This window comes from Erinaceus europaeus, chromosome 17 (assembly GCF_950295315.1).
Source record: "Erinaceus europaeus chromosome 17, mEriEur2.1, whole genome shotgun sequence".
Lineage (NCBI taxonomy): Eukaryota > Metazoa > Chordata > Mammalia > Eulipotyphla > Erinaceidae > Erinaceus > Erinaceus europaeus.
In genome coordinates, this window is record NC_080178.1 from 61,712,251 (window position 1) to 61,736,933 (window position 24,683).

The 24,683-nt window shown below is 42.8% G+C and overlaps 1 protein-coding gene and 1 non-coding gene across 2 annotated transcripts in view; one reads left to right on the forward strand and one right to left on the reverse strand.

Annotated features, from left to right (window-relative positions):
- The first annotated feature begins 7,155 nt into the window (after nt 1-7,155).
- The window catches only part of MAP6 (microtubule associated protein 6), an 84,479-nt gene continuing 66,951 nt past the window's right edge, over nt 7,156-24,683 (forward strand). Inside the window, exon 1 of the mRNA XM_016186911.2 lies at nt 7,156-8,776. Within this exon, the coding sequence (XP_016042397.2) occupies nt 7,863-8,776 (914 nt within the window). The 5' untranslated portion in view covers nt 7,156-7,862. The remainder of the gene's footprint in view (nt 8,777-24,683) is intronic.
- Nucleotides 17,111-17,218, reverse strand: LOC132534137 (U6 spliceosomal RNA). The gene has a single exon (XR_009545813.1). It is a non-coding gene; the product is annotated as a U6 spliceosomal RNA (small nuclear RNA).

The following is a 24,683-nucleotide window of genomic DNA, read 5'->3' on the forward strand; positions in this document are numbered from 1 at the left end:
CCCACAATGATCTTGGGTCCATACTCCCAGAGGGTTAAAGAATAGGGAAGCTATCAGGGGAGGGGATGGCATAAGGAGGTCTGGTGGTAGAAATTGTGCGATGCCGTACCCCTCTTATCTTATGTTTTTGTCAATGTTTCCTTTTTATAAATAAAAAATTTAAAAAAATACTCAGCCAACAAAGAATTATAGGGCTGGGGGGGGGGGGCAACATAATGGCACCTAGCCCTAAACCTATCCTGGTGCATTAATTTCCAGCTTAAGTTTAAAAAAAAGTCACTGATTAGGAGACATCCTATATGTAGTTTCAATTCATCAGCTATTTTTTTCCTCTTTTTTTGCCCTGGTTGTTTTATCGTTGTTGTAGTTATTATTGTTGTTTTTATTGCTGTCATTGTTATTGGATAGGACAGAGAGGAATGGAAGACAGAGAGGGGGAGAGGAAGATAGACACCTGCAGACCTGCTTCACCATTTCTGAAGTGTCTCTCCTGAAGGTGGAGAGCCAGGGGCTTGAACCAGAATTCTTACACTGATCCTTGTGCTTTGCACCATGTGTGCTTAACCTACTGCACTACCGCCCGGCTCCCTTAAATATTTCTTTTTCCCCAACAGACTTTGCAGGTAGAGAATGTGGGGAAGGTAGATCCCCACATTCATATCACTCCTGTCCTCCCACTTAGTCAAAAATGTGGGTCCTTTGGGCCAAGACATAAGGCACAGCAGCCCCTATTCAATGGGGAAGCTCATTCCTAACTTAAAACTACATCTCTTGACCATTTCACTTGACCCTACTATTTAAGTCCAACAGGAAGGTATAGCTTCTAAAATAGAAAAACAACAACAACAAAAAGTCATCACTTCATTTTTGTGCTCATCATGAAAGATTCTGAGTCAGCAGACCAATATGACAGATCCTGGCTAATGCACTTTCCTTACAGAAAGCAGATGGCTGGTGTCCAGCAGTCATAAAAACTGTACTGCTCCTTCAAAAGATGGCAGCACACCCTTTTTCCACCTTCCTGTCTTCCTCCATCCCCCACCCCTGGAAAGCTTCATGTTGACTTTGCACATTGAAGGGACAATAATAGCTCAAGAAAGCTGAGTCCTAAGCTGGGGGGTGGTGGTGGAACACCTGGGTGAGCACACGTTACAATGCACAAGGACCCAGGTTCAAACTCTCAGTCCTCACCTGCACGGGAAAAGTTTTACAAGTGGTGAAGCAGTGCTGCAGGAGTCTGTGTCTCTCTCGTCTCTCCCTCTCTATCTCCCTTACCTCTCAATCTCTGGCTGTCTCTATCTAATAAATAAATAAAGGTAATTTAAAAAAAAAAAGAGAGAAAACACAAGAAGAAAAAAGAAAAGGAAAGAAAGTTGCATCCTATACTGCTCAGCAAGCAAGAAGCAAAGTCTCAGAACTGTCTTTGGTAACCATCTCCACTATCTCCACCCACAGGATGCCATTACATGATCTTAAACAGGAAAATGGCATGACCCGCTCTGGCAGGTAAACAAGAAGTTGCATCCCAAAATCCCAGGTGCGGGTGATACATAGGTGAGTTGACTCATGACATGAGGAAAGGGATCACTCTAGTCCCATTAAATTTTGTGGTGCACAGGCAATGGAAGCATTCAAGCACCTTTTATGAAGTTATAATAACATGGCCACTCTAGCAAAAAGGCACAGCAAAAAGAAAACAGACCAGGCTGATCAATTTATTTAAAATTTTCTTGTTATTTTAGATAGAGAGAGAGAAATTAAGAGAGAAAGGGAGAGGTAGGAAGAGGGAGAGAGAGACACCTGCTGTAGTGTTATACCACTTGTGAAGATTCTCTCCTATAAGTGAGGACCAGAGGCTTGAACCAGAATCCTTATGCATAACATGTGCACTGTACTAGGCGTGCCACCTCCTGGTTGCCAGGCTGATTTATTTATCTTTCATTCATGATTTAATATGGATATAGAAAAATTGTAAGATAATAAAGACATAATTATATGGTTCTGACCCTCACAGTTCTGTGTCCCCATCCCCTCCATTGGAAACTGCAGTAGTTCTCCCAAGGTCATGATATGGGCTGATTCCGTAAAAATATATATATATATTTCCCCACTATTTCTTCAAGGGTCCTGCCTTCACTTTCTAAGTCACCCTTACAACTACTACTACTTCCAGGTATCTTTCTTTTTTTCCTCTTCTCTCTCAGGTAAGCCACAGTCAGGCTGATTTATTAATACACAAAAACATTTAATGTTTTTAGTCAGTAAGATGCTGAGGCACATTAAAGGAGCAGCACACCACTGAGAGGCAGGAAGGACCTCATGCTAATAACCTATAATTAAATATGCTAAGATATCAAAGTGGAAAAGACACAATAAGGTCTGGAGAGTCTGAAAAGATATTCAACACTCACTGTATATTTTTTTATTTTGAATAAAGGCTCTTGGTAAACTTGGAGGAGACGGAGAGCTTGTAACTATCATATGCCAGAAATCAGTATCATGTTTAATGATGAGCTATTGGGAACATTCCCATCAAAGTTGGGAACAGTAATTCTAGAGTGCATTAGGGACAATTGGATAAGAGGAAGAAAGGCGAGCTATAAATCAAACAGGAGCTAAAACTGTTATTTTTTGGTGAACAAATTCAAAACTGTCTATAAGCTCTTAGAACTAAGCAGAGGATCTGAATGGGGAGGTGGCCCAGTGGGTCGGGTGGAGGACTTGCATGTGTGAGGCCTCAGGTCTGATCCTCAGCCCTACAGATGTTGGAGCAGTGCTATAGCCTCCCTTTCTCTTTTAATAACTCTTTCTTATTAAACAAATACACCTCAAAACCAATTACAGGGCTAGTAAGGTTACTCAATGGAGATCAACTGAGCATAACAATCTAACAAAACACAACAATCTAGTAAAAGATTTAATTTGTAAAAATACAGTCCTGGGGAATGAACACAGGGTGCACATTTCCTTGTTTTGTAGAACACTGTTCAGCTCTGGCTTATGGTGGTGTCATGGATTGTCATTTATTGTTCTTATTACTTTGCCCTCAAGAATCTCAGATGAAGAGATTCATAGATGAGTTGACTTAAGCCATCAGGAAATGGGTCACTCCAGTCCCATTTAGCTTCATGGTACACAGGAAAAGAAAGCATCCACGGCTGGATGATCTGCAAAAAAGCACAGCAAAAAGAAAACAGAACAGGATGATTTGTAAATATTACTACACAAAAGCTTTAAGTGTTTTGTCACCAGTACCCTGAGCCACACTAAAGGAAAAACACACCATACCAACTGACACTACAACTGAGAGGCAAGAAGTACCTAATGTTAATAATCTACAATTAAATACGGCAAGAGATACAATGATCATGGGGGAATGATAGCACACTGGAGCTAATGTACACATTACCATGTGCAAGGATCCCAGTAGGAGTCCCCACTCCCAACCTGCAGGGGAGATGCTTCACAAGCAGTAAAGCAGGTCTGCAGATGTCTTTCTCTCTCCCCTCTATCTCCCCCCTCCCCTCTCAATTTCTTTCTACCCTATTTAATAAAATAGAGAAAAGAAAAGAAAAAGTGGTTGCCAGGAGCAGGTAGTACCAATACTAAGCCTCACTGATAACCCTAGTGGCAGGGAAACAAGAAAGATGAAAAGATAAAAAGAAGAAAGAAAAAAACATGATCAGATCTGAAGATACATTTGATAAACTCACTATATATTCTTGTTTAAAATTTTATTTATTTATTAATGAGAACCATAAGAGGAGAGAAAAAGAGCCAGACATCACTCTGGCATGGCACATGTGCTGCCGGGGATTGAATTCAGGACTTCACGCTAGAGAGTCTGATGCTTTATCCACTGCGCCACCTTCCAGACCACTCACTATATATTCTTAATTAAAAAAAAAAAAAAAAGCTCTTGGTAAACTTGGAGGAGACGGAGAGCTTGTAACTATCGCATGCCAGAAATCAGTATCATGTTTAATGACAGAGCTACTGGGAACATTCCCATCAAAGTCCGGAACAGTAATTCTAGAGTGCACTAGGGACAGTTGAATAAGAGGGAGAAAGGTGCACTATAAATTAAACAGGAGATATAACTGCCGTTTAAACTTTATTTTATTTCAATGAGAGAGATAAAGACCAGTGCACTGCTCAGGTCTGGCTTTTGGCAGTGCAGGGGATTGAGCTGGGGACTTCAGAGTCTTTTTGTAAAACCACGCTGTATTCCCTGCCCTTAAACTGTCATTTTTGTCAACAAATTCAATACTATCTATAAAATGTTGAAACTAATTAAAGTCTTTAGTAAGGTTGCTAAACAAAATCAATTCAGCATGCAAAAATCCAATAATTCTATTGTTTATAATCCAATAAAGGTGTACATTTTAAAGATTTATTTATTTACTAACATGTGAGACAACTAGAGCATGTGTGATGTCAAGGACCAAACTTAAGACCTCATACTTTAAAAAAAATATTTATTTATTTCCTTTTGTTGTCCTTGTTGTTTTATTGTTGTAGTTATTATTGTTGTCGTTGCTGGATAGGACAGAGAGAAATTGAGAGAGGAGGGGAAGGCCGAGAGGGGGAGAGAAGGATAGATAGACACCTGCAGACCTGCTTCACCGCTTGTGAATCAGCTCCCGGGAGCTGTGGGCTCGAACCAGGATCCATAACGCTGGTCCTCGTGCTTTGCGCCACCTGTGCTTAACCTGCTGCGCTACCGCCTGACTCCCAAGACCTCATACTTTATATTTAAGCCTCTGGCTACTGTGCAACATCTCGAGGCACTATTTATTCAGAGATAGAGCAATGCACACTTGGTGCGAGTGATCAATTTGTGGCCTCGTGTGTGCAAGTCTTGTACTCCGTGACTGAGCCACTGGCCCATCTCAATAGATATAATATAAAGATATGCCATTATGAAGAAAAACATGAAAAGATGTTTAGTGGGGCCATGTGGTGGTGCACCCAGTTGAGTGTACATGTTACTATGCACAAGGACCTAAGTTCAAGTTACCTGGACTCGCATAATTTTACTTCTGCTAGAAGAGCTCCTAACACTCTCATTTGTTATTCACTTAGCACCTTGAGAAGAAACATTTGTTAAACTGATCATTTTGTTTGCTAATTCTTTATTAATGTGTCCATCTCCTACTTCTCTCCTAATGCAGCCCACTAGTTGGGAACTACTCTATAATTCAAATCCATCTGTGTTTCATAGTGTCTATGAAACAGACACAGACTGGGCTTACTAGACTAGACTAGACTCACTAAAGAATAGAAAGATAAATTCTCAATGACTCCTAGAACCATTCTCTCAAAGTCCTAGTGCTTCTTTATTGGAAAGACATCAACTACATCCCAGGCTGTTGTGCACATCTGAGAGGAAGAAGGGTCAGGGTAGATTATATTGTTTATAGAAACATATCTCCTGATGACTGGAAAACAGTACCAGGGATTATTTTATTTGTAGAACTCAAATCAAATCACTAAGAGGCAAAGACCCAAGTAAGAGGAAATTCAGCAGATAATTGACTAATCAAAGCTGTCTTCTCATCCTGTTTGATTGTAAGATCAAAAAAAAAAATCTAAACACCAAAATAATATTCTCCCTTATTGGTGGTGGGTGTGTTGTGGAACTATACATTGTAATATTGTAACAAGCAATAACAAATAAAAATTATGTATATAAAAGAGAAAAAAATCTCTCTTAGAAACACTTTTGACTCAGCTTAACTAACCCCAGTTGAAAATTCTGCCTATGCTTGAGACAAGCAGAGTTTAAGGCCAATGACTATAGGTAGAGATAGGAAGTAGAAGACAGCACAGGTAAAATGGAGAGACATCAAGGTGTTTGGGAAAATAAGAGGTCTTCCTAGAGAAGGTGTCCACTGAGTGACTTGCTTGGCTCCTCTCTAGGTTTCCTTGGTGGGGGGATATGACTACTAATAGCTATCATTTATTGAACCATTGCTGTATGCCATTGTGGTAAGGACTTTCAGTACACTATCTCATTTGATTCTCAGAACAGCCCTGAAGTTGAGAATTAGCACTTCCACTTATCCATGAAATAAAGGCCAGAAAGTTGTAATAAGAAGCCAGGAAGGTAGAGCAAACACTTGCTTTGTGAGAGATCCTGGGGACCCAACCCCTCATATACCCAGGGTATGCTCTTGTTCCACTCCCACCCACCATCTCAATTTCCCATTCACAAAATAAATTTAAATTTTTAAGTTGCTAGTAAAGAATACAGTTGTGAAAATGTGACCATGGTAGCATAGCTAAGGAATGTCAAAGTTCAGACCTGAACCGTGGTGGACTTGACTCAAACCTCTGCTTGGAATCATTAAATCTCAGCATCGAACCACTCTGGGATGGTTACTATTTCATTCACTGTGAGGAAACTGAGGCCCAAGGATGACTCACTCACCTTGCCCCAGTGATGCAGAGAATAAGAGTCATAGCCAAACCAGGCCTGTCTGACTCCAAAATCTATTCTGCCTCTTTCCAAAGGTTGAACAAGATTGGGGGGGGGGGGGAGAACATGTGAGAAAGTCCCTGTCTGTCAGACACTACCCTTGGTGGGATGTTCTCTCCCTTCTTCCCATTCAGTCCCAATCTCCCCACCTAGGCCCTTTCCAAGAATCCTGGGCTGCACAGGAACTGGGTGGTCTCCTTGGGAGACTCTAAGACACCCCTTCCTCTCCATGAGTTATCTAGGACAGAAAATGCCAGGGCACCAACACTGCTGGGAACCCCAAGTCTACACTTCCACACATGTGAGCCAGTAGAACTGGGTTAAAACTAAGCCCTAAAATTTTGGCCAATGATAACAGCATCTCTCTCTCCATCTATTTGAGGTCAGGTATTTCACTCCATATATATATGTATATATATACAGTAATAATTATTAAAAACCTCTCTGCCCCATGGCTGGCTATTATTTACAAAAGAGCAGACTGAAAAATAAAAAAGAGTAGCCTGAGGCTTCCATGGGATAGCAAACAGCTTAAGGACAGCAGCCAGTCATTGGCCTGGGATTTGAACCCACTTAGGCCCCAGATTCTGTGGTTGCCTAGGAACTGAGGAAGGAGGAGCTTAGGGGGGAGAGGCCAAGTTCCCAGCAGCTCGAGCTGACGACAGCAGGTGCTTCCCCCCCCCCCCTCCTCCTGCAGCGCCCTTTCTCTCTGCATCTTTCCTGGATTTTTTTTTCCTCTTGTCGAACGCCTGAAAAGGGTGGGGCCACTTGCCTGCAGTAGAGAAGGAGGTGGAGGCGGTGGCTACATCACTGGGAGCCCACAGCAGCTGCAATGCTGAGTCTCGGCTGGCGGTGAGCGCTTCCCAGGCCTGCTGAGCGGCCAGCTGCAGAGGTTCGCCGGCTACAGAGAGACTGGAGCTCTGTCCGCAGACCTGACTCCTGGCCCTGTCTCTGCGCCATGGCTTAAGTCAGCAGCCACCTCGCCTATTCGCCTGGCTCGGTCAGGGTCTGCACACCGCCGCCGCTGCAGCCGCAGCCGCAGCCGCAGCCGCAGCCGCAGGGAGGGGCGCGCCCCAGACGTGCTTGCCAGGGACTCACGGACACCAGTGTCAGCCTTCGGTGCCGGCAGCAGACTGCGCTCCTCAGACCTTTGCAGGCGGCTCCCGGGGCCTGTGCAACCGCGAATCTAGGGACTTGACAGACTTCATCTCCGTCTCCACCTTGCGGGTGCTTTCCGAGGGAGAAGGGCGAGGCATTCAGGGCCCCCCGAAAGCAACGGAGGGAGCCAGATTAAGTGGCCAAGGGTCAGGAGACTCAAGGGAGATCAGAGACTTGCTTTAGTGACACGGGAAGAAAGCGGCTCCGCTTCGCAGCCAGCACCATGGCGTGGCCTTGCATCACAAGGGCCTGCTGCATCGCTCGCTTCTGGAACCAGCTGGACAAGGCGGACATCGCCGTGCCCCTGGTTTTCACCAAGTACTCGGAGGCTACCGAGCACCCGGGCGCCCTGCCGCCGCAGCCGCTGCCTCAGCCGGTTCCCGCGCTCCCCTCGGCGCGAGCGGTCGCCATAGAGACGCAGCCGGCCCAGGCCGAGTTGGATGCAGTTGCCCGAGCAACAGGGTCAGCGCCCGGGCCCAGCGCCGAACGTGAGGCGGCGGGTGCCTATGGCCGGGGTGGGTCTGGCGCGGGTCCGAGCTCCAGCTCCACTTCCGGCGGCGGGCCCGCGGACTCGGTGATGCGCCATGACTACCGCGCCTGGAAGGTGCAGCGGCCGGAGCCAAGCTGCCGGCCGCGCAGCGAGTACCAGCCCTCCGATGAGCCCTTCGAGCGGGAGACCCAGTACCAGAAGGACTTCCGCGCCTGGCCGCTGCCGCGCCGCGGGGACCATCCCTGGATCCCCAAACCGGTGCAGATGCCGCCGGCCTCCCAGGCGGCACCAGCGCCAGGGCTCGGGGCTCCTAAGCGCCGGCCACAGAGCCAAGAGCGCGGGCCCGCGCAGGCCGCCTCGGATGCAGCCGAGCAGGAGGCGGCCCCTAGCGGAGCGGGTGGCCCTGCGGCGGGAAAGCCCTCCGGCGGGGACGAGCGCGACACCCGCAAGAAGGCCGGGGCCGCCTGGATGCTGCGCCGCGCCGAGGGGGTGGGGTTCGAGCAGACACCACTGCCTGTGACCCAGGCCCAGGGCCCGGCGCCAAGCCAGGCTGCCGGCCCCGAAAGCGGCAAGGGGCGCGCCGCGGCGGACGCGCTCAACAGGCAGATCCGCGAGGAGGTGGCCAGCGCGGCGGGCAGTTCCTACAGGTGAGACCCCGCTGCAGTCCCTGGCCGGGGTGTTGGGGGGGAAGCACCGTCCCGGGGGTCCGCCCTCCCTCCCTCTCTCCCTCCCGCAGACACCTCGGGGCCTCGCACTCAGCTCCCTCTCAGCCCAGACCACGCCCTTCTCCCAGGCACAGCTACAGAGCTTCCTGCCACCTAGGGGGGCTTTGGCCTTTTCTGGTGTGAGAGCAGCTCCTGTTATCCACCCCAGCCTCTCAGCACCATTTCAGCCACACCTCCCCCATTCGCTCCACCTTTGCAGTTTCTCCTCAGGGTTTGCACCCACTTAGCCCCACGTAACACCCCACCCTCCTCGCCTTCCTGCAGAATCCCAGCCTACCCAAAGGACAAAGGATGGACAGACATCTTTTTCTATTCTGAACTGACTTCCCTGCTCCCTGACCCAGTAGTACCCTAGCCCCTCCAATCTTCCCTGCTTCCTCAGTCACCTGACACCCACGCACCACACCCTTTTTTGATTCCCTTCCTAGGTGGCCCTCCTCCTTCTCCTTGCCTTCTCCCTCCCCTCCCTCCCCTCTCAGGTTTTAAAAACAGGTTCTTTAAAGGCAGCCTTTTACTGGCTGAGACACATTGGGCGACTCCTTAACCTTTCTGAGGCTTGGGTTTTTATCTGTAAGATGTGGCTAAAATAGATTTGTCTTGTATATTGTTTGCTCATTTATTGATCTAATTTTAAATAGTCAACATAGTTTTGAATGTTATGTTGGGCACTGTGCTAGATGTGGTGAGGATTAAAGGAGATCACTCAGGAGATGAGTTGTGCATAGCACATAGTAGGTGATTATGTGTGTGTTGCCTCATTATTCTGATTTCCACTTCCAGCACCTCCCCTGTCAATGAATCTCCTCTTTCCCTTTCTCTTCATGTTCCCCAATTTCCTCTTTTCTTACCAAGATCTGCCTCTTTAGGATACATCTAGATCCCTTTTAAATGAATTAATGTTTTCAAACAATGGCACTTATTTCTTTCTTTATATTTATTTGCCCTTTTGTTGCCCTTTTTTTTCATTGTTGTTATTGATGTCATCGTTGTTAGGACAGAGAGAAATGGAGAAAGGAGGGGAAGACAGAGAGGAAGAGAGAAAGATAGAGACCTGCAGACCTACTTCACCCTTGTGAAGTGACCCCCCCCCCCCCCCCCCCCCCGCAGGTGGGGAGCCGGGGGCTCGAACCGGGATCCTTGAGCGGGTCCTTGCGCTTCGCGCTGTGTGCGCTTAACCCGCTGCATTACCGCCCGACCCCCCACTTAGTATTTTTCTCTCAATCCAATCCCTTGGGTGTTTATTTTAATTTTTAATTTTTTAATTTATTCCAAAAAGGAGACATTAACAAAACCGTAGGATAGGAGGGGTACAATTCCACACACTTCCCACCACCAGATCTCTATATCCCATCCCCTCCCCTGATAGCCTTCCTACTCTCTCTATTCCTCTGGGAGTATGGATCCAAGGTCATTGTGGGTTGCAGAAGGTGGAAGGTCTGGCTTCTGTAATTGCTTCCCGCTGAACATGGGCTTTGACTGGTCGATCCACACTCCCAGTCTGCCTCTCTCTTTCCCTAGTAGGGTGTGGCTCTGGGGAAGCAGAGCTCCAGGACACATTGGTGGCCGATCCCCCACTTCTATCTTTTTTCTTCATCCATGTAGAACTCAACCCTTTCTTTGCTGCAGTCTCAGCCCTTCCTTCTGGTCTTTTCACCCATCATCTATCCAATATGCATTTCTGAATATTTGGTTGTCAGCCCTGCCCACATGTTTCATCCCAAATCAATTAGCTAATAGGTCATAGCTGACTCTGACCATGGAAACTTGGGCTTGGGGTGGAGGTTGCCTCTGGGGAAGCAGATGTGCATGGTCAGTAATTGAACTAGAGGTGTTCACATGTGAATTATGGGGTCCTTCACCAATGCCGCTGTGAGCAGGTTCCCTCTTGCAGGAGGGTGTGGTTGGGAGGACTGCAGAGCCAGTGTCTTTTGCCAAGACCCTATAATGTAGCCTCAGTTCAGACTGATGTTCTTCTCCAGTGAATGTGACAAACCTCTTTCACATGCTAAGAAGAGAGTAGCCCTGACAACCTCTTAAAAATAATTGTTACAAACAGTAATAATGGCCTGTATAGTAATATAGACATTCTTCCTTTTAATTAGTAAATTTACTTATTATCAGGTAAAGAAGGAGAGGAGGGGGAAATAGAGAGGGAGAGAGAGAGAGACATCTGCAGCCCTGCTTCACCACTTGAATCTTTCTCCCTGTAGGTGGGGACCAGGGGTTTGAACCTAAATCCTTGTTCACTGTAATGCGTATGGTCAACCAGGTGCCTGACATCCTTCCTTATGAAGACAAAAATTTGCTCCTTTCAGATTTTAATATTTGTAATATTTTACAATAAAAAATTAACTGACCCTCTACTCCTTCTTCCTAGATTCCACCTGCCACTTGGTATCTGTCTCTCAGTTTATTGTTACCACAACCACATTGGTACCTCCTGGAGACACCCCTTCCTTTTGAAGCTCTGGATTAGGCAAGGACACAGGTCATTTTCCTTAGTTCACAGCTATAAGGAGGTAGCATTTCCACATATTTATGTCTCCACCAGGGATGACCTAGAAGAAAAAAAAGGAAGCAAATAAACAAGGGACCTAAAAAAGTGAAACCAAGAGGTTGTCTTGTAGATTCTACCACGGCTTTCTTATTTATAAGACCCTGCTTCATTCATTTATAAACACATTTCTGGTTTGACCTCTTCATCTTCCTGTGCTTGCCCCATCACCCTTTTGAAGAAAAAAAAGCTGATTACCACAAGATAAGAACTACCACTCTTTACCTCCATACAGTCCAAATCAGTCAAGAGAAATCTGAGATTCTCAAGTTTCTTTGGGTGATGCTAAGTTTGTTGCTAACTTAGTAAGACTTGTTTTGTTTGTGATGGTTAGTCAGAGAGCTAGAAATGGTTCAGCCTTCAGATACAGCTCATTACAAGTATTTTGGCTTGTGCCTTTGTTTCCTGCTGTCTCTCCCCTCACTTTCAGACCCCAACTGTGCAGTAAGCATGTCCTGTCTGACAGTTAGAATCACTGTATTTTAAGTGATTAGTTTGAATGGGGGAAGGACCTCACAGATGGTAAGAATGATTATTTTTAGTGACTGTAAAAATCCTATAACTTGTCAAGAAAAATCTCTAGGCTTAAAAATCTCTAAATTACGTATATTGTAATTTGGGACTTCTGCCAAGTGTAGCTATGTTTATTACTTTGAGGCCACCAGTTCCATTTCTCTGTAAAATCAGAAGGGATTTTGAAAAGCTGAGAGAGTGATTGTTACTAAGAGACACTGATTTCATTCAAGTGCATGCCACATTTGATGTGGACTTTCACATTATGTTTATCTTTCAGGAGAAAATTATCAATAATAGTAAAAATAACTTGGGCAAAAGGAGATATAAAGAAATAAGATAACTAATAAAGTAAGCATATTATAAAGATAAAATTCTTGGGAAGTGTATTGGTTTCTTTTCCCTAGTGTCTTATACTTCTGGCCTTGTGATGCTTCTGAATAGCTTCTGAATTTACTGATGCTCCATGTCTGCTGCAGATGAGCTTTACATTGCCTTGGAAGCCAAAGTGGGTTCTATTTCAATGACAATGTGATTTACAAAACCCTTTCTTCTGTCACTTTACATAAATCATGGTGATTTACACCACAGTGCCTGACTTATCTCTTGGGCTTTGCAAATGACATCTGTCACCTGATATCACTATGAGCAGTTTGCTTAAAGAGAAAAAAGGACACATAATCAATCAATTTAACATACTGGTATGTGATGTGAAATACATCTGGACTCATATACATGCTAATTGCTTTTTTGTTACAGTGCACAGTTGGTAGATGACATAGTCCTTTGGAACTATGACTTTGGAAACTTTCCTATTCAACAGTTCATCATACTAGTCTGAGATTTTTTTTTAATACTCAAATTCTATCTGAGAATGTTTACGAATTATTCATAGTCATGCAATTTATTAATTTTAATATACTGACATTACATAGGTGGTATTGAAAATTGAGAAACATGTCCATATTATAATGTTTAATGTGAAAAAAAATTTTTTTTGATGTGAAGAATGGGTTCCACTGAGAAGCCATTTGTGACTTTAGACCTAATGTTCTCAATTAGAAAATAGATGAGTCATAGAAGAAATTAGAATTCCCCTCTCAGTCAACCCCATTACCCTAGCTATCAGCTAATAGGGATGGATGGGGTAGCAGGTGCTCCACATAGAAATGCTAATGAGGAACTTTCCTTGGAATAAATCACCTAATATGCCAGGTTTATTATATAACTAATAAACCTGAGACAAAAATATTTGAAAATATGACGGCAGTGGCAAGGAATTTAGAAAGGATTCTTCAATATTTGCCCTATAGTCTTCCATAAAGATGAGACAAAGGCCCATCCACCTTGGCTCATGGTGTGTTTAACTGCTCTATGGCTGTAGACAACTGCCCATTTCCCAGTTTTCTTCCTGGCTTAGTCCTAGTAATGCTACCAGACACATCTCAGATGCTGGATTTTCAAGGATGCCTTTTTAGGTCTTGTCATTCTGAATTAAATTTTCTTGTGTTCCCTTTTTGTATTCATTGTCTGCTTGATTATGAGATAGTTTTGTCCATATAAGAAGCTCTCTACTTTCACAGTGTCACCTTGTATCTAGCAGTCAGATACAGTTGTGGGATTCAGTGGTGTTTAGGGTTTAGTGAAAAATTCACTTATTTACATATTGATCCATTTCATTTAGTTGAATTTATATCAGAAAATGACCACCAGGTAGATTCCCATGATGTATTAGATAGAATGCCGAGAAATTGTGTTTTCCTTGTCAAGACAAATCCAAATCCTACTGTTATTACTATTAATCAACATAAATGTTCTAGTGGAAAAGACAGCAAACTTTGTTGATCTGCCTTCAGACAGTGGTCCTCAACTTCCATTACACTTTAGAATCACTGGAGAACTAAAAAATGCTGATGGGGGTGACACTGAGGGGTGAGTGGAGGTGGTGCACTCAGTTAATCACACACATTTCAGTGCTTGAGGACCTGGGTTCAAGGACCCTGGTCCCCACCTGCAAAGGGAAAGCATCATGAGCTGCAGGCAAAGCAATACTGCAAGCATCTCTTTCTCTTGCGATATTCCCCTTCCCTTTCTCTCTCTTGGATTTCCTCTCAGTCTCTGCTGAATAAATGAATGAATAAATAAATAAATAAATAATTTATTAATTATAAGTGCTGGTGCATTAGGTGTCTTTGTGTAGGAATTCTGATTTAATTGGCCTGGGATATGCTCCATCTAAAAATTTTAAACGCTCTCTCAATGGCTTCTATGCAATTCAGATTATGACCCATTTCCTTAAGGTAGAGGGTCTCAATTTCTAGTATGAAAAAGAATCATTAGGACAATTTTTTAATATGCAGATCCCTGGACCCCTCAAACATGTTGATTCATCTGGTTTAACTGGAGCCTAAGAATACACAGTTTGACAAGCTCTCTAGGTAATCTTGATAAAGATGAATTTCAGACTTGGGAAAATACTGCTTGGGAGAGATTAGTATTAGATTATTCCATATTTAAACATTTCTTTACTATTTTAGTGTTATTTACTTATTTATTTTAAACATTTTTATTCATTATTGGATTGAGACACAGAGAAATTAAGAGGGGAGGGAGAGATAGAGAGGAAGAGAGAGACAGAGTGACACCTGCAGCCCTGCTTCACCACTCTTGAAGCTTCCCCCTGCAGGTGTGGACCAGGGGCTTGAACCCAGCTCCTTGTACACTGTAATGTGTGTATGCTTAGCCAGGTGCACCACTGCCTGGCCCCCTTATTTATTTTTTAAACATTATTTATTTTAATGAGAGTGATACAGAAAGATAGAGGAGAGGGGGAGAGGGAAAGGAAGAGGCCTAGAGACCAGAATCTGTTCCATTTTGGCTTACAGGGATCAAACTTGGGACCTCACTGCCATAGGCATGAAGGTCTTTTGCATAGTTATTATGCTGTTCCCACAGCCCTCATATTGTTCACTTATATTTTATAGTTTTCTCCACAAGTCTCCCTCTCACTTACACACACACACACATTAAAGTTTTGCAGTCCATCTTGTAGTATTTAACAATCTAACTGGATTTTAGTTTTATGTATTTATTTTTTGGGGTATTTCTTTATTCCCATACAGAAGGTCATTTATCAAATGCCCTTTTTATAGGTCCAACTTTCTTCCAAACATATGTGTACAAATATCTTTTTGATTCTATAAGGGTCGTACATGCTTGTATATATTTCTGGGCTCTACATTCTATTCCATCTCAATTAATGTCAGCCATTTTCTTTTAAGCTGTTTTTCTTTTTTTTCTTTTTTTTCCTTTTGTTGCCCTTGTTTTATTGTTGTTTTGAAGTTATTATTGTTGTTATTGATGTCATCATTGTTGGATAGGATAGAGAAAAATGGAGAGAGGAGAGGAAGATAGAGATGGGGAGAGAAAGATAGACACCTGCAGACCTCCTTCACCACTTGTGAAGCAACTCCCCTGCAGGTGGGGAGCTGGGGGCTGGAACTGGGATCCTTACGCCGGTCCTTACACTTCGCACCATGTGCGTTTAACCTGCAGCACTACTGCCCGACCTCCCTAAGCTGTTTTTCTTATGCCAGAAAAAACCCCCACATCCAAGGTGGATGCTCTATTGATGACCCATCTCTAGTTAGTTATGTCTGTAGGTTTTCTTGGATTTTTTATAGTTTCATGCTTGAGAGTCCAACACTTTAACCACTGCACCACTTCCCAGACCATGACCTTATTTTTTAGTATTTAGAATTTGAGTTGTCGTTGGGATGTCTGACAAAAAGTATGGAGCAGTGAGATAAATGAATCTGGAGCATTGGAGATTGATCTGGGCTGTAAATAGAGATTTGACATGTCTTGTGGATGTTATTCAAGGTAGAAGAGATATAATCATCCCTGAGAGTCAATAGAAAAAAGTCATCAGAGGTGTAAGTGTTCAGAGACTGTGGGCAGCATAAGGAACAGCAGTGAAAGAGACAAAGGAGTGATCAGAGAGGGAGGAAAGCCATGAGAGGGTCTTATCATGGAAACTACACTAACTCAGCAATATCTTAAGACTACTTGGAAGTCTTACTGAGGAATCACTGTGTACACATTATTTTGATAGATCATTGGTTGACCTTGTGTAATTAACTCTCAAGAGGTGTGATGTTAACCGAGACTAATCCATGGAGAGGGGAGGAGTAACATATGCACAATGAATTCTTGGTTGGTTGCCATGCCAGGAAAAAATAGCATCTAATGCATATCTGAACTTAAAAACAAGTCAAGCCAGCAGTGATTCTAAATCTGCAATCATTAAGAATCACTCTTTGTTGCTTGGTCTCATGCTCAAGGCAGATAGACATTCTACTACTACCTCTGGCCCTGGCTTTATAAATTATAGTGGTCATATAAATAAGACAGGTAAATTTCTATTTTCTCTACTGAATGAAGAAAACTGCATAATCAGTCTGCCCTGGAGGTGGCACAGTGATACAACACAGGTCTTGCAAGTGTGAGTTTCTGAATTCACTCCCAGTGTTGCATATGTCATAATGGTACTCTGGTTCCTGCCCCTTTCTCCCCCTCCCCTTCCCCTCCCCTCCCTTCCCCCTCCCCCTCTCCCTCTCCCTCTCTCTCTCTGTCACACACACACACACACACACACACACACACACACACACACACACACACACACACCAGTACATAAATAGTTTTTCAAAATTGCAAGGTAGTCTTCACTTTCGAGCTCAAAATTCCATTGCTATGCACTGATGCTTCTACTTTTCACCACTATGCATAGTATTTATAACTAGTTGTTTTCTAAGTGTCTGGAAGGCTGCTCAACACCTGAGTTGCATTTTCTCCAGTATACTCAGTGATAGTCCTGCAGAAACGGTACTGTTACTTCCCCTTTGGAAACTTGGAGCCCCAGGGTCTTTTACTTACCATTAAGTTCCAAGATTGTTGAAGCCACATACTTTGTCTGATCCTATTTTCCTTTGCACTTAGCACTTCCTCCATGTCATATTGGCATATATTGTCTCAATTAAGTTTCTAGGCTCTAAACTCTGGGTTTGAGCCCTAGCATCAGATGGGAACACCACAGCCCTGGGGAAGTCTCTACAGTTTGTAGAGTGGTACTATGATGTCTCTCCCTATTGCTTTCCTCCTCTCTAGAAAGAATGAAATAACCAATCCAAGAATGGTGGAATCACACATGTGCAAAGCACTGGTATTGCACAGGGGCCATGCTAATCTTCTCTGTATTGTTCCAATTTTAGTATATGTGCTGCATAAGCGAGCACTGGTGTTGCAAATGTACACACAAGCAAATAAAGTAAAGAAATGCAGGATATCTCTTGGATACTGAAAGTGGTATGAAGTGGATTCTCCTTCACACCTTAAAATGAAGCACATCTCTATTTACACCTCACTCTTAGTCACTGAGACTCATTTCAGTCATCTTAACCACAGAACTGCTAAGTTAACAAGTTTGTCTTGCTTTAAGCCATTTTTCAGTAATGACTTGCTACTGTAGCTATAGGGAACTAAACATACGTTCAACACTACTAAGTTTTAAGAAAGGGCATTCCTTGGTATGAACAGCAGTCCTGTGTACTATACAATGTTTACCAGCGTTCCTGGCCTCTCTCCACTTCATGCCAACAGCATTCACCACTGCCTATTCCACCCCCTCCCCCCACCCCCTTCTAACCACCCAAACTGTTTCTGACTTCCAAAAGCCCATTGGGATGGAGGGCATGAGATTACCCTTGGTTAGAAACTACTGTTATTAAACAAAATAAAGAACCACTGTTATATAGCAACTGGAAAGAAATTATGGCAGCACTCAGTGACAAGGACCAAGTCCCAGACATAATTATAAGCAAACAAAATCAGGTACAAGTGCACTTACCGTTCCCAATTGTATGAAGTTCAAAGGCAGGTGATTGATGCTGATGGTGGTTTTGTGCAATCAGCTGAGAAGGAGCAGGAGGGAACCTTTCAGGATGTTGAAAACATTCTCTGCCTTGATGCAAGTAGTGGTTATGTGTATTAAATCAGGTGGAAGATAAAGGAGAGGAGTATGCTGAGGCTGAAGCCTAGCCAGAACTGGCAGATTAGCATCAGGCGGAAGAGCACATCAGAAATGAGCTGTTGCTATCTGTGTGTTGTCCCCATATGAAGTGTCCTGCCTCTGGCTTTATGTGTTTCCTACAGGAGCTACCCCACATGTTGGACAAAACACAGCACAAATGTCTCTCTGAAACAGTGCCTCCTCTATGTGCTAGACCTTATGGCTACTGTCCATTTCTTTAGTGACTTCAAAAGTTTGGCCCATGTTGTGGCATATGTAGAGTATATTTCTGCAATCTTCTTGGCCCCTAAGAATGGTTTATTATGAAACTATGAGAATGGGTGAAAGGTAGAGAAAAGAGGGTCAGGCGGTAGCACAGTGGGTTAAGCGCACATAGCGCAAAGCACAAGTACTGGCGCAAGGATCCTGGTTTGAGCCCCCAGCTCCCCACCTGCAGGGGGGGGTCACTTCATAAGCGGTGAAACAGGTCTGCAGATGTCTGTCTTTCTCTCCCCCTCTGTCTTCCCCTCCTCTCTCCATTTCTCTCTGTCCTATCCAACAATAACAACAGCAATAACAGCAATGATAAACCAACAAGGGCAACAAAAGGGAAAAAATAGCCTCAGTATCATTGGATTTGTAGTGCAGGCACTGAGCCCCAGCGATAACCCCAGAGACAAAAAAGAACAGACTGTTTGAGAGGACAGATACATAATTGAGTTTCTACGTCATTTGCTGAATGATCACTCTGTGCCAATTGCTTCAACATTTAAATTTTTTAAAATTTTTTATTAGTAGTTTGTTACAAGATTGTAAGATTACAATGTATAGTTCCACACTATACCCACTACGAATGTTCTATGTCCCCACCATCCCACACCCTCCAAACCACCATAGTTCTCTTAAGTCTTACAGTTTGCCTGCTTCTGTTTTGTTTGGGTTTTTTTTGGCGGGGGGCAAGTTCATGTAAATCATATATCTGATTCCACATATGAATGAAACCATATGGTGGTTGTCTTTCATTCCTATTGCACTAAGCATAATCGCTTCCAGTTCCATCCAGTTTTTCCCAAAGGACACAAGATCATCTTTTTTGACCATAGAGTAAAATTTCATGGAATATATATCCCATAGCGTCTTTAGCCAGTTCTGATTATGGGAATTTAGGCTGCTTCCACTCTTTGGTTATTGTGAATAATGCAGCTATGAACATAGGAGTGCCCATGTCCCTTGTAATTAGTGCTTGAGTGTCCATTAGATAAATTAGCTTTAGCTTTTTTTTTTTTTTTTTTAACTAGAGCACTACTCAGCCTAGCTTATGGCTTATGATGGTGTAAGGGGTTGAACCTGTGGCTTTGGAGCCTCAGTCATGAGAGTCTCTCTTTGCATAACCATATGCTATATATCCCTCCCCCCCACATATCTTTTTCTTTAGACTTTATAATGAACTTTTGCTTTGCTTTTTTTAAAGCCATTTCTTTTCTTAATAGTGATTTACAGGATTGCAAGGTTGCAGAGTATAGTTCCACACTGCACCCACCAGCAAAGTGTGGTGCCCCCACACTCACAATAATGACCACCATAGTTCTCAGAAAGTCTTAGAGACTGTTTGCTTCTGGGTTTGTTTTGCAGAGCTGGGGCCTGGTGCCCATGCAATTTCAACACTCCAAGGCTTCTTTTTCTTTAAGGTAGAGAGACAAGGAGAGAAGGAGAGACACCACAGAATTGGACGTTTCCCTGGTGCTATGGCACTTTCTGTGTGATACTGGGCCTTGAACCTGGGCCATATGTTTAGTAAGGCAGGCATCTTCTATCTTTATGGTGAGCTATCTCCCCAGCCTCATAATGACTTTTTAATGTAAGGATTACTCTTTTTAAAGATAGAATCAGGGAGGTCTGGGGACTGTGGTCACGAAAGTAGTCAGTGACCCATCTGGCTCAGGGGCTTGGTTTCCTCTCTAGGTGGCAACACTGTCATGTCCATGTAGTTCAGTTGGCCCTCATTGTGTTCTGCATATGCTTCTGAGGACAGCTGCTACCCTTACATTTTATGCTGTCTTTGTGGTCACCTCCCACATTCTCCTAAGCCCTTACCATCCTCCTCCACTAATCATGTTTTCCCAGTAGCTAGCCAGGGATGGGTGGTCTTACTTCTCCCTTTCCTGAACTCTCCATGGAGCAGGCAACCCAACCTGCTGTAAAAACAAAAACAAAAACAAAAACAAAACAAAACAAAACAAAAACAAAAACCTTCTGGGATGGACCTGGCCACTGTTTTTAATACAGACTTATGCTTTTAGGGAGTGAGGGACTTCTCAGATCTGGTTACACATTAAACTCACAGTGGCTCTCTAGTGGGTGGTTTGTACCTGCCCCACAAGTAATCACTGCAGGGTTTTGCTCATAATTTTCCCTTTTGCCCTCCTCCCATCTTCTTTCTAAATCCTCACAATCCCTTCAGGCTTTTAAACCACTGTGAAAGAGGCTTATACTGTGAAAGCATGGAATTAGTTTGGATTTATTTGATGTCAGAATAATAACACAGTGAGCTTAATATGATTTCTAGTCTAAGTTCAGTGCAGCATCTTTTTTTTTAATTTTCTTTTTTCATATTTATTTATTTACTTTCCCTTTTGTTGCTCCCTTTTTTTTATTGTTGTAGTAGTTATTATTGTTGTTGTTAGATAGGACAGAGAGAAATGGAGAGAGGAGGGGAAGACAGAGAGGGGGAGAGAGAGATAGACACCTGCAGACCTACTTCACCACCTGTGAAAGGACTCCCCTGCAGGTGGGGAGCCGGAGGCTTGAACCAGGATCCTTATGCCAGTCCTTGCTCTTCGCACCATGTGCGCTTAACCCACTGCGCTACTGCCCGACTCCCTTAGTGCAGCATCTTAAGAGCATGCAAAGGTGGGGACTCATGGGGAGGAGCACACGAGCCCTGTTCACAGGAGACTGTTGTCTGGTGAGTCAGGTAACACGAGTGCAGGGAGACATTGGTGAGGGTTAAAGTCAGGCACTAGAATGTTCTAGGTCCACAAGGGCAGGTTAATTGGGATGAAAGATTCCCACAAGGGATGGCTGTCTGAGTCTTGGGAGGTGTCCTGACAGCCTCTGATAAGAGCTGGTGACCATTCACTGGGTTTGAATCATGTCTCTATAACTTGAAATCCATGTGACCTTGGAATAGCCTTGACTTTTCTCATGAGTAAAATAGGGATAATTCCACAGTCACGACGAAGGTGAAGGAAGATATTGCTTGTGCCCAGATCATGCCTATCACAGTAAGTACTAGTCGCATACATCATTGTCATTGAGAGAATGAAAGGAATAGATAACCACTAAAATTCTTTCATTTATTCTTGCAGGAAACATCAGTCACACTGTGCTGAAAATTGGAGATACAGAATTGAATCGCACATAGTAATGGTCAGAAAAGAACTCCCAATGTAGTGAAACATATACTAAGAGAGTTCTTTTTTTTTTTTAACTTTTAAAAAAAATTTCTTTATTGGGGGATTAATGTTTTACAGTCAACAGTAAATACAATAGTTTGTACATGCATAACATTTCTCATTTTTCCACATAAGAATACAACCCCCACTAGGTCCTCTGTCATCCTTTTCCAACCTGTATTCTCCCCCTACCCACCCGAGTCTTTTACTTTGGTGCAGTACATCAACTCCAGTTCAGGTTCAACTTGTGTTTTCTTTTCTAGTCTTGTTTTTCAACTTCTGCCTGAGAGTGAGATCATCCCGTATTCATCCTTCTGTTTCTGACTTATTTCACTTAACATGATTTCTTCAAGCTCTATACAAGATGGGCTGAAAATGGTGAAACCACCATTTTTAATAGCTGAGTCTTATTCATTGTGTGTATATACCACAACTTGCTCAGCCACTCATCTGTTGTTGGACACCTGGGTTGCTTACAGGTTTTGGCTATTACAAATTGTAAAGAACATGAGTATACAAAAATCTTTTTTTGTGTGTTGGGCTTCTTAGGATAGATGCCCAGGGGAGGAATTGCAGAATCATAGGGTAGGTCCATTTCTAGCCTTCTGAGAGTTCTCCAGACTGCTCTCCACAGAGGTTGGATCAATTTACATTCCAACCAGCAGTGCAGGAGGGTTCCTTTGGCCCCACAACCTCTCCAGCATTTGTTGCTGATACCTTTTCTGATATATGACAGTCTCATAGGAATGAAGTGGTATCTCATTGTTGTCTTTATTTGCATTTCTCTGACAATCAAAGACTTGGAGCATTTTTTTCATGTTTTTCTCGACCTTTTAGGTCTCTTCTGTGGTGAATATTCTGTCTGTGTCCTCTCCCCATTTTTGGATGGGGTCATTTGTTTTTTTGTTGTTGAGTTTGACAAGCTCTTTATATATGTTGGTTATTAAACTCTTGTCTGATGTATGCCACGTAAAGATCTTCTCCCATTCAGTGAAGGGTCTCTTTGTTTGGGTATTGATTTCTTTTGCTGTGCAAAAGCTTTTTAATTTGATGTAGTCCCATAGGTTTATATTGCCTTAGTCTTCTTTGTAATTAGATTCATTTCATTGAAGATGTCTTTAAAATTTATGTGGAAAAGGTTCTGCCAATATTTTCTTCTAAGTATCTGTTTCTGGTCTAACATCCAGGCCCTTGATTACTTGGAATTTACTTTTGTGTTTGGTGAAATATAGTGGTTCAGTTTCATTCTTCTGCATGTTTCAACCGATTTTTTCCAGTACCATTTGTTGAAGAGACTCTGCTTTCCCCATTTAATAGTCTGGGCACCTTTGTCAAAGATTAGATGTCCATAGGTGTGGGGGCTTACTTCTGGGCTGTCAGTTCTATTCCACTGGTCAGTGTGTCTATTCATGTTCCAGTACCAAGCAGTTTTGATGACAATGGCCCTATAATACAATTTGAGATCTGGGAGTGTGATGCCTCCAGTTCTGTTCTTTCTTCTCAAGATTGTTTTGGCAATTCTAGGTCTTTTCTGGTTCCAGATAAACATTTGTAGCATTAGTTCTATTCTCCTAAAAAATGTGCTTGGGATCTTGATGGAGATAGCATTAAATTTGTATATGGCTCTGGGTGGTATATTCATTTTAATGATGTTAATCCTTCCAACCCATGAACATGGAATATCTTTCCACTTCTTTGTGTCTTTTTCAATTTCCTTGAGTAGTGACTCATAATTTTAATTTTCATTATACAAGTCTTTCACTTCTTTGGTTAGGTTTATTCCTAGATATTTTATTGTTTTTGTTGCTATAGTAAAAGGAATTGATTTCTGGTTTTCAATTTCTTCTAACTTTGTGTTTGCATAGAGGAATGCCACTGACTTTTGAATGTTAATTTTGTAGCCTGACACCTTACTGTATTGCCTGGTGATATCCAAAAGCTTCTTGTTAGATTCCCTAGGTTTTTCTGAGTATACTATCATGTCATCTGCAAATAGGGAGAGTTTGACTTCTTCTCTTCCAATCTGTATGCCTTTAATTCCTTGCTGCTGCCTGATTGCTATGGCAAGAACTTCCAACACTATGTTGAATAGTAATGGTGATAGTGGGCAGCCCTGTCTAGTACCTGATCTGAGGGGAAATGCTTCCAGTTTTTCACCATTGAGTATGATGTTGGCTGTAGGTTTGCTATATATAGACTCCATTATCTTCAGGAATTTTCCATCTATTCCCATTTTTGTAGTGTTTTGATCATAAAGGGATGTTGGATTTTGTCAAAGGCTTTCTCTGCATCTATTGATATGACCATGTGGTTTTTGGTCTTGCTTTTGTTGATGTGGTGGATCACGTTGATTGATTTACATATATTAAACCAACCTTGCATGCCTGGGATAAACCCCACTTGGTCATGATGAACAATCTTTTTAATATACTGCTGTATCCAGTTGGCTAGAATTTTGTTCAATATTTTCGCATCTATGTTCATCAGAGATATTGGTCTGTAGTTTTCTTTTTTGGTTTTGTCCCTGTCTGCTTTTGGTATCAGAGTGATGTTGGCTTCATAGAAGCTAGAAGGGAATATCCCAGTGTCTTCAATCTTCTGGAAGACTTTTAAAAGTAGAGGTATTAGTTTTTCTTTGAAGGTTTTGTAGAATTCATTTGTAAAACCATCTGGTCCAGGACTTTTATTCTTGGAAAGGTTCTAAATAACTGTTTCAATTTCATTAGCTGTGATGGGCCTGTTTATATTGTCTAGTTCTTCTTTATTTAATTTTGGAAGTTTGTAGGTATCTAGGAAATCGTCCATATCTTCCAGGTTCTCTAGCTTGGTGGCATATAGTTACTCATAGAAGCCTCACATGATATGTTGAATTTCTTCAGTGTCTGTTGTGATATCTCCTCTTTCATTTACTATCCGTTTTATTTGGGTCTTCTCCCTGTTTTGTTTTGTGAGTCTGGCTAAAGGTTTCTTGATTTTGTTCACCCTTTCGAAGAATCAACATTTACTTTCGTTGATCTTTTGTATGGTTTTCTTATTTTCAATGTTATTTATTTATGCCCTCACTTCAGTGATTTCTGGCCTTCTGGTTTCTTCACGGTTCCATTGTTCTTCTTCTAAGTCTTTCAGGTGTGCAATCAGGTTGCTTTTTCTTATTTCCTAACATGTGGATGTATGGCTATGGACTTCCCTCTTGGTACTGCCTTAGTTGTGTCCCAAATATTTTGATAGCTTGTGTCT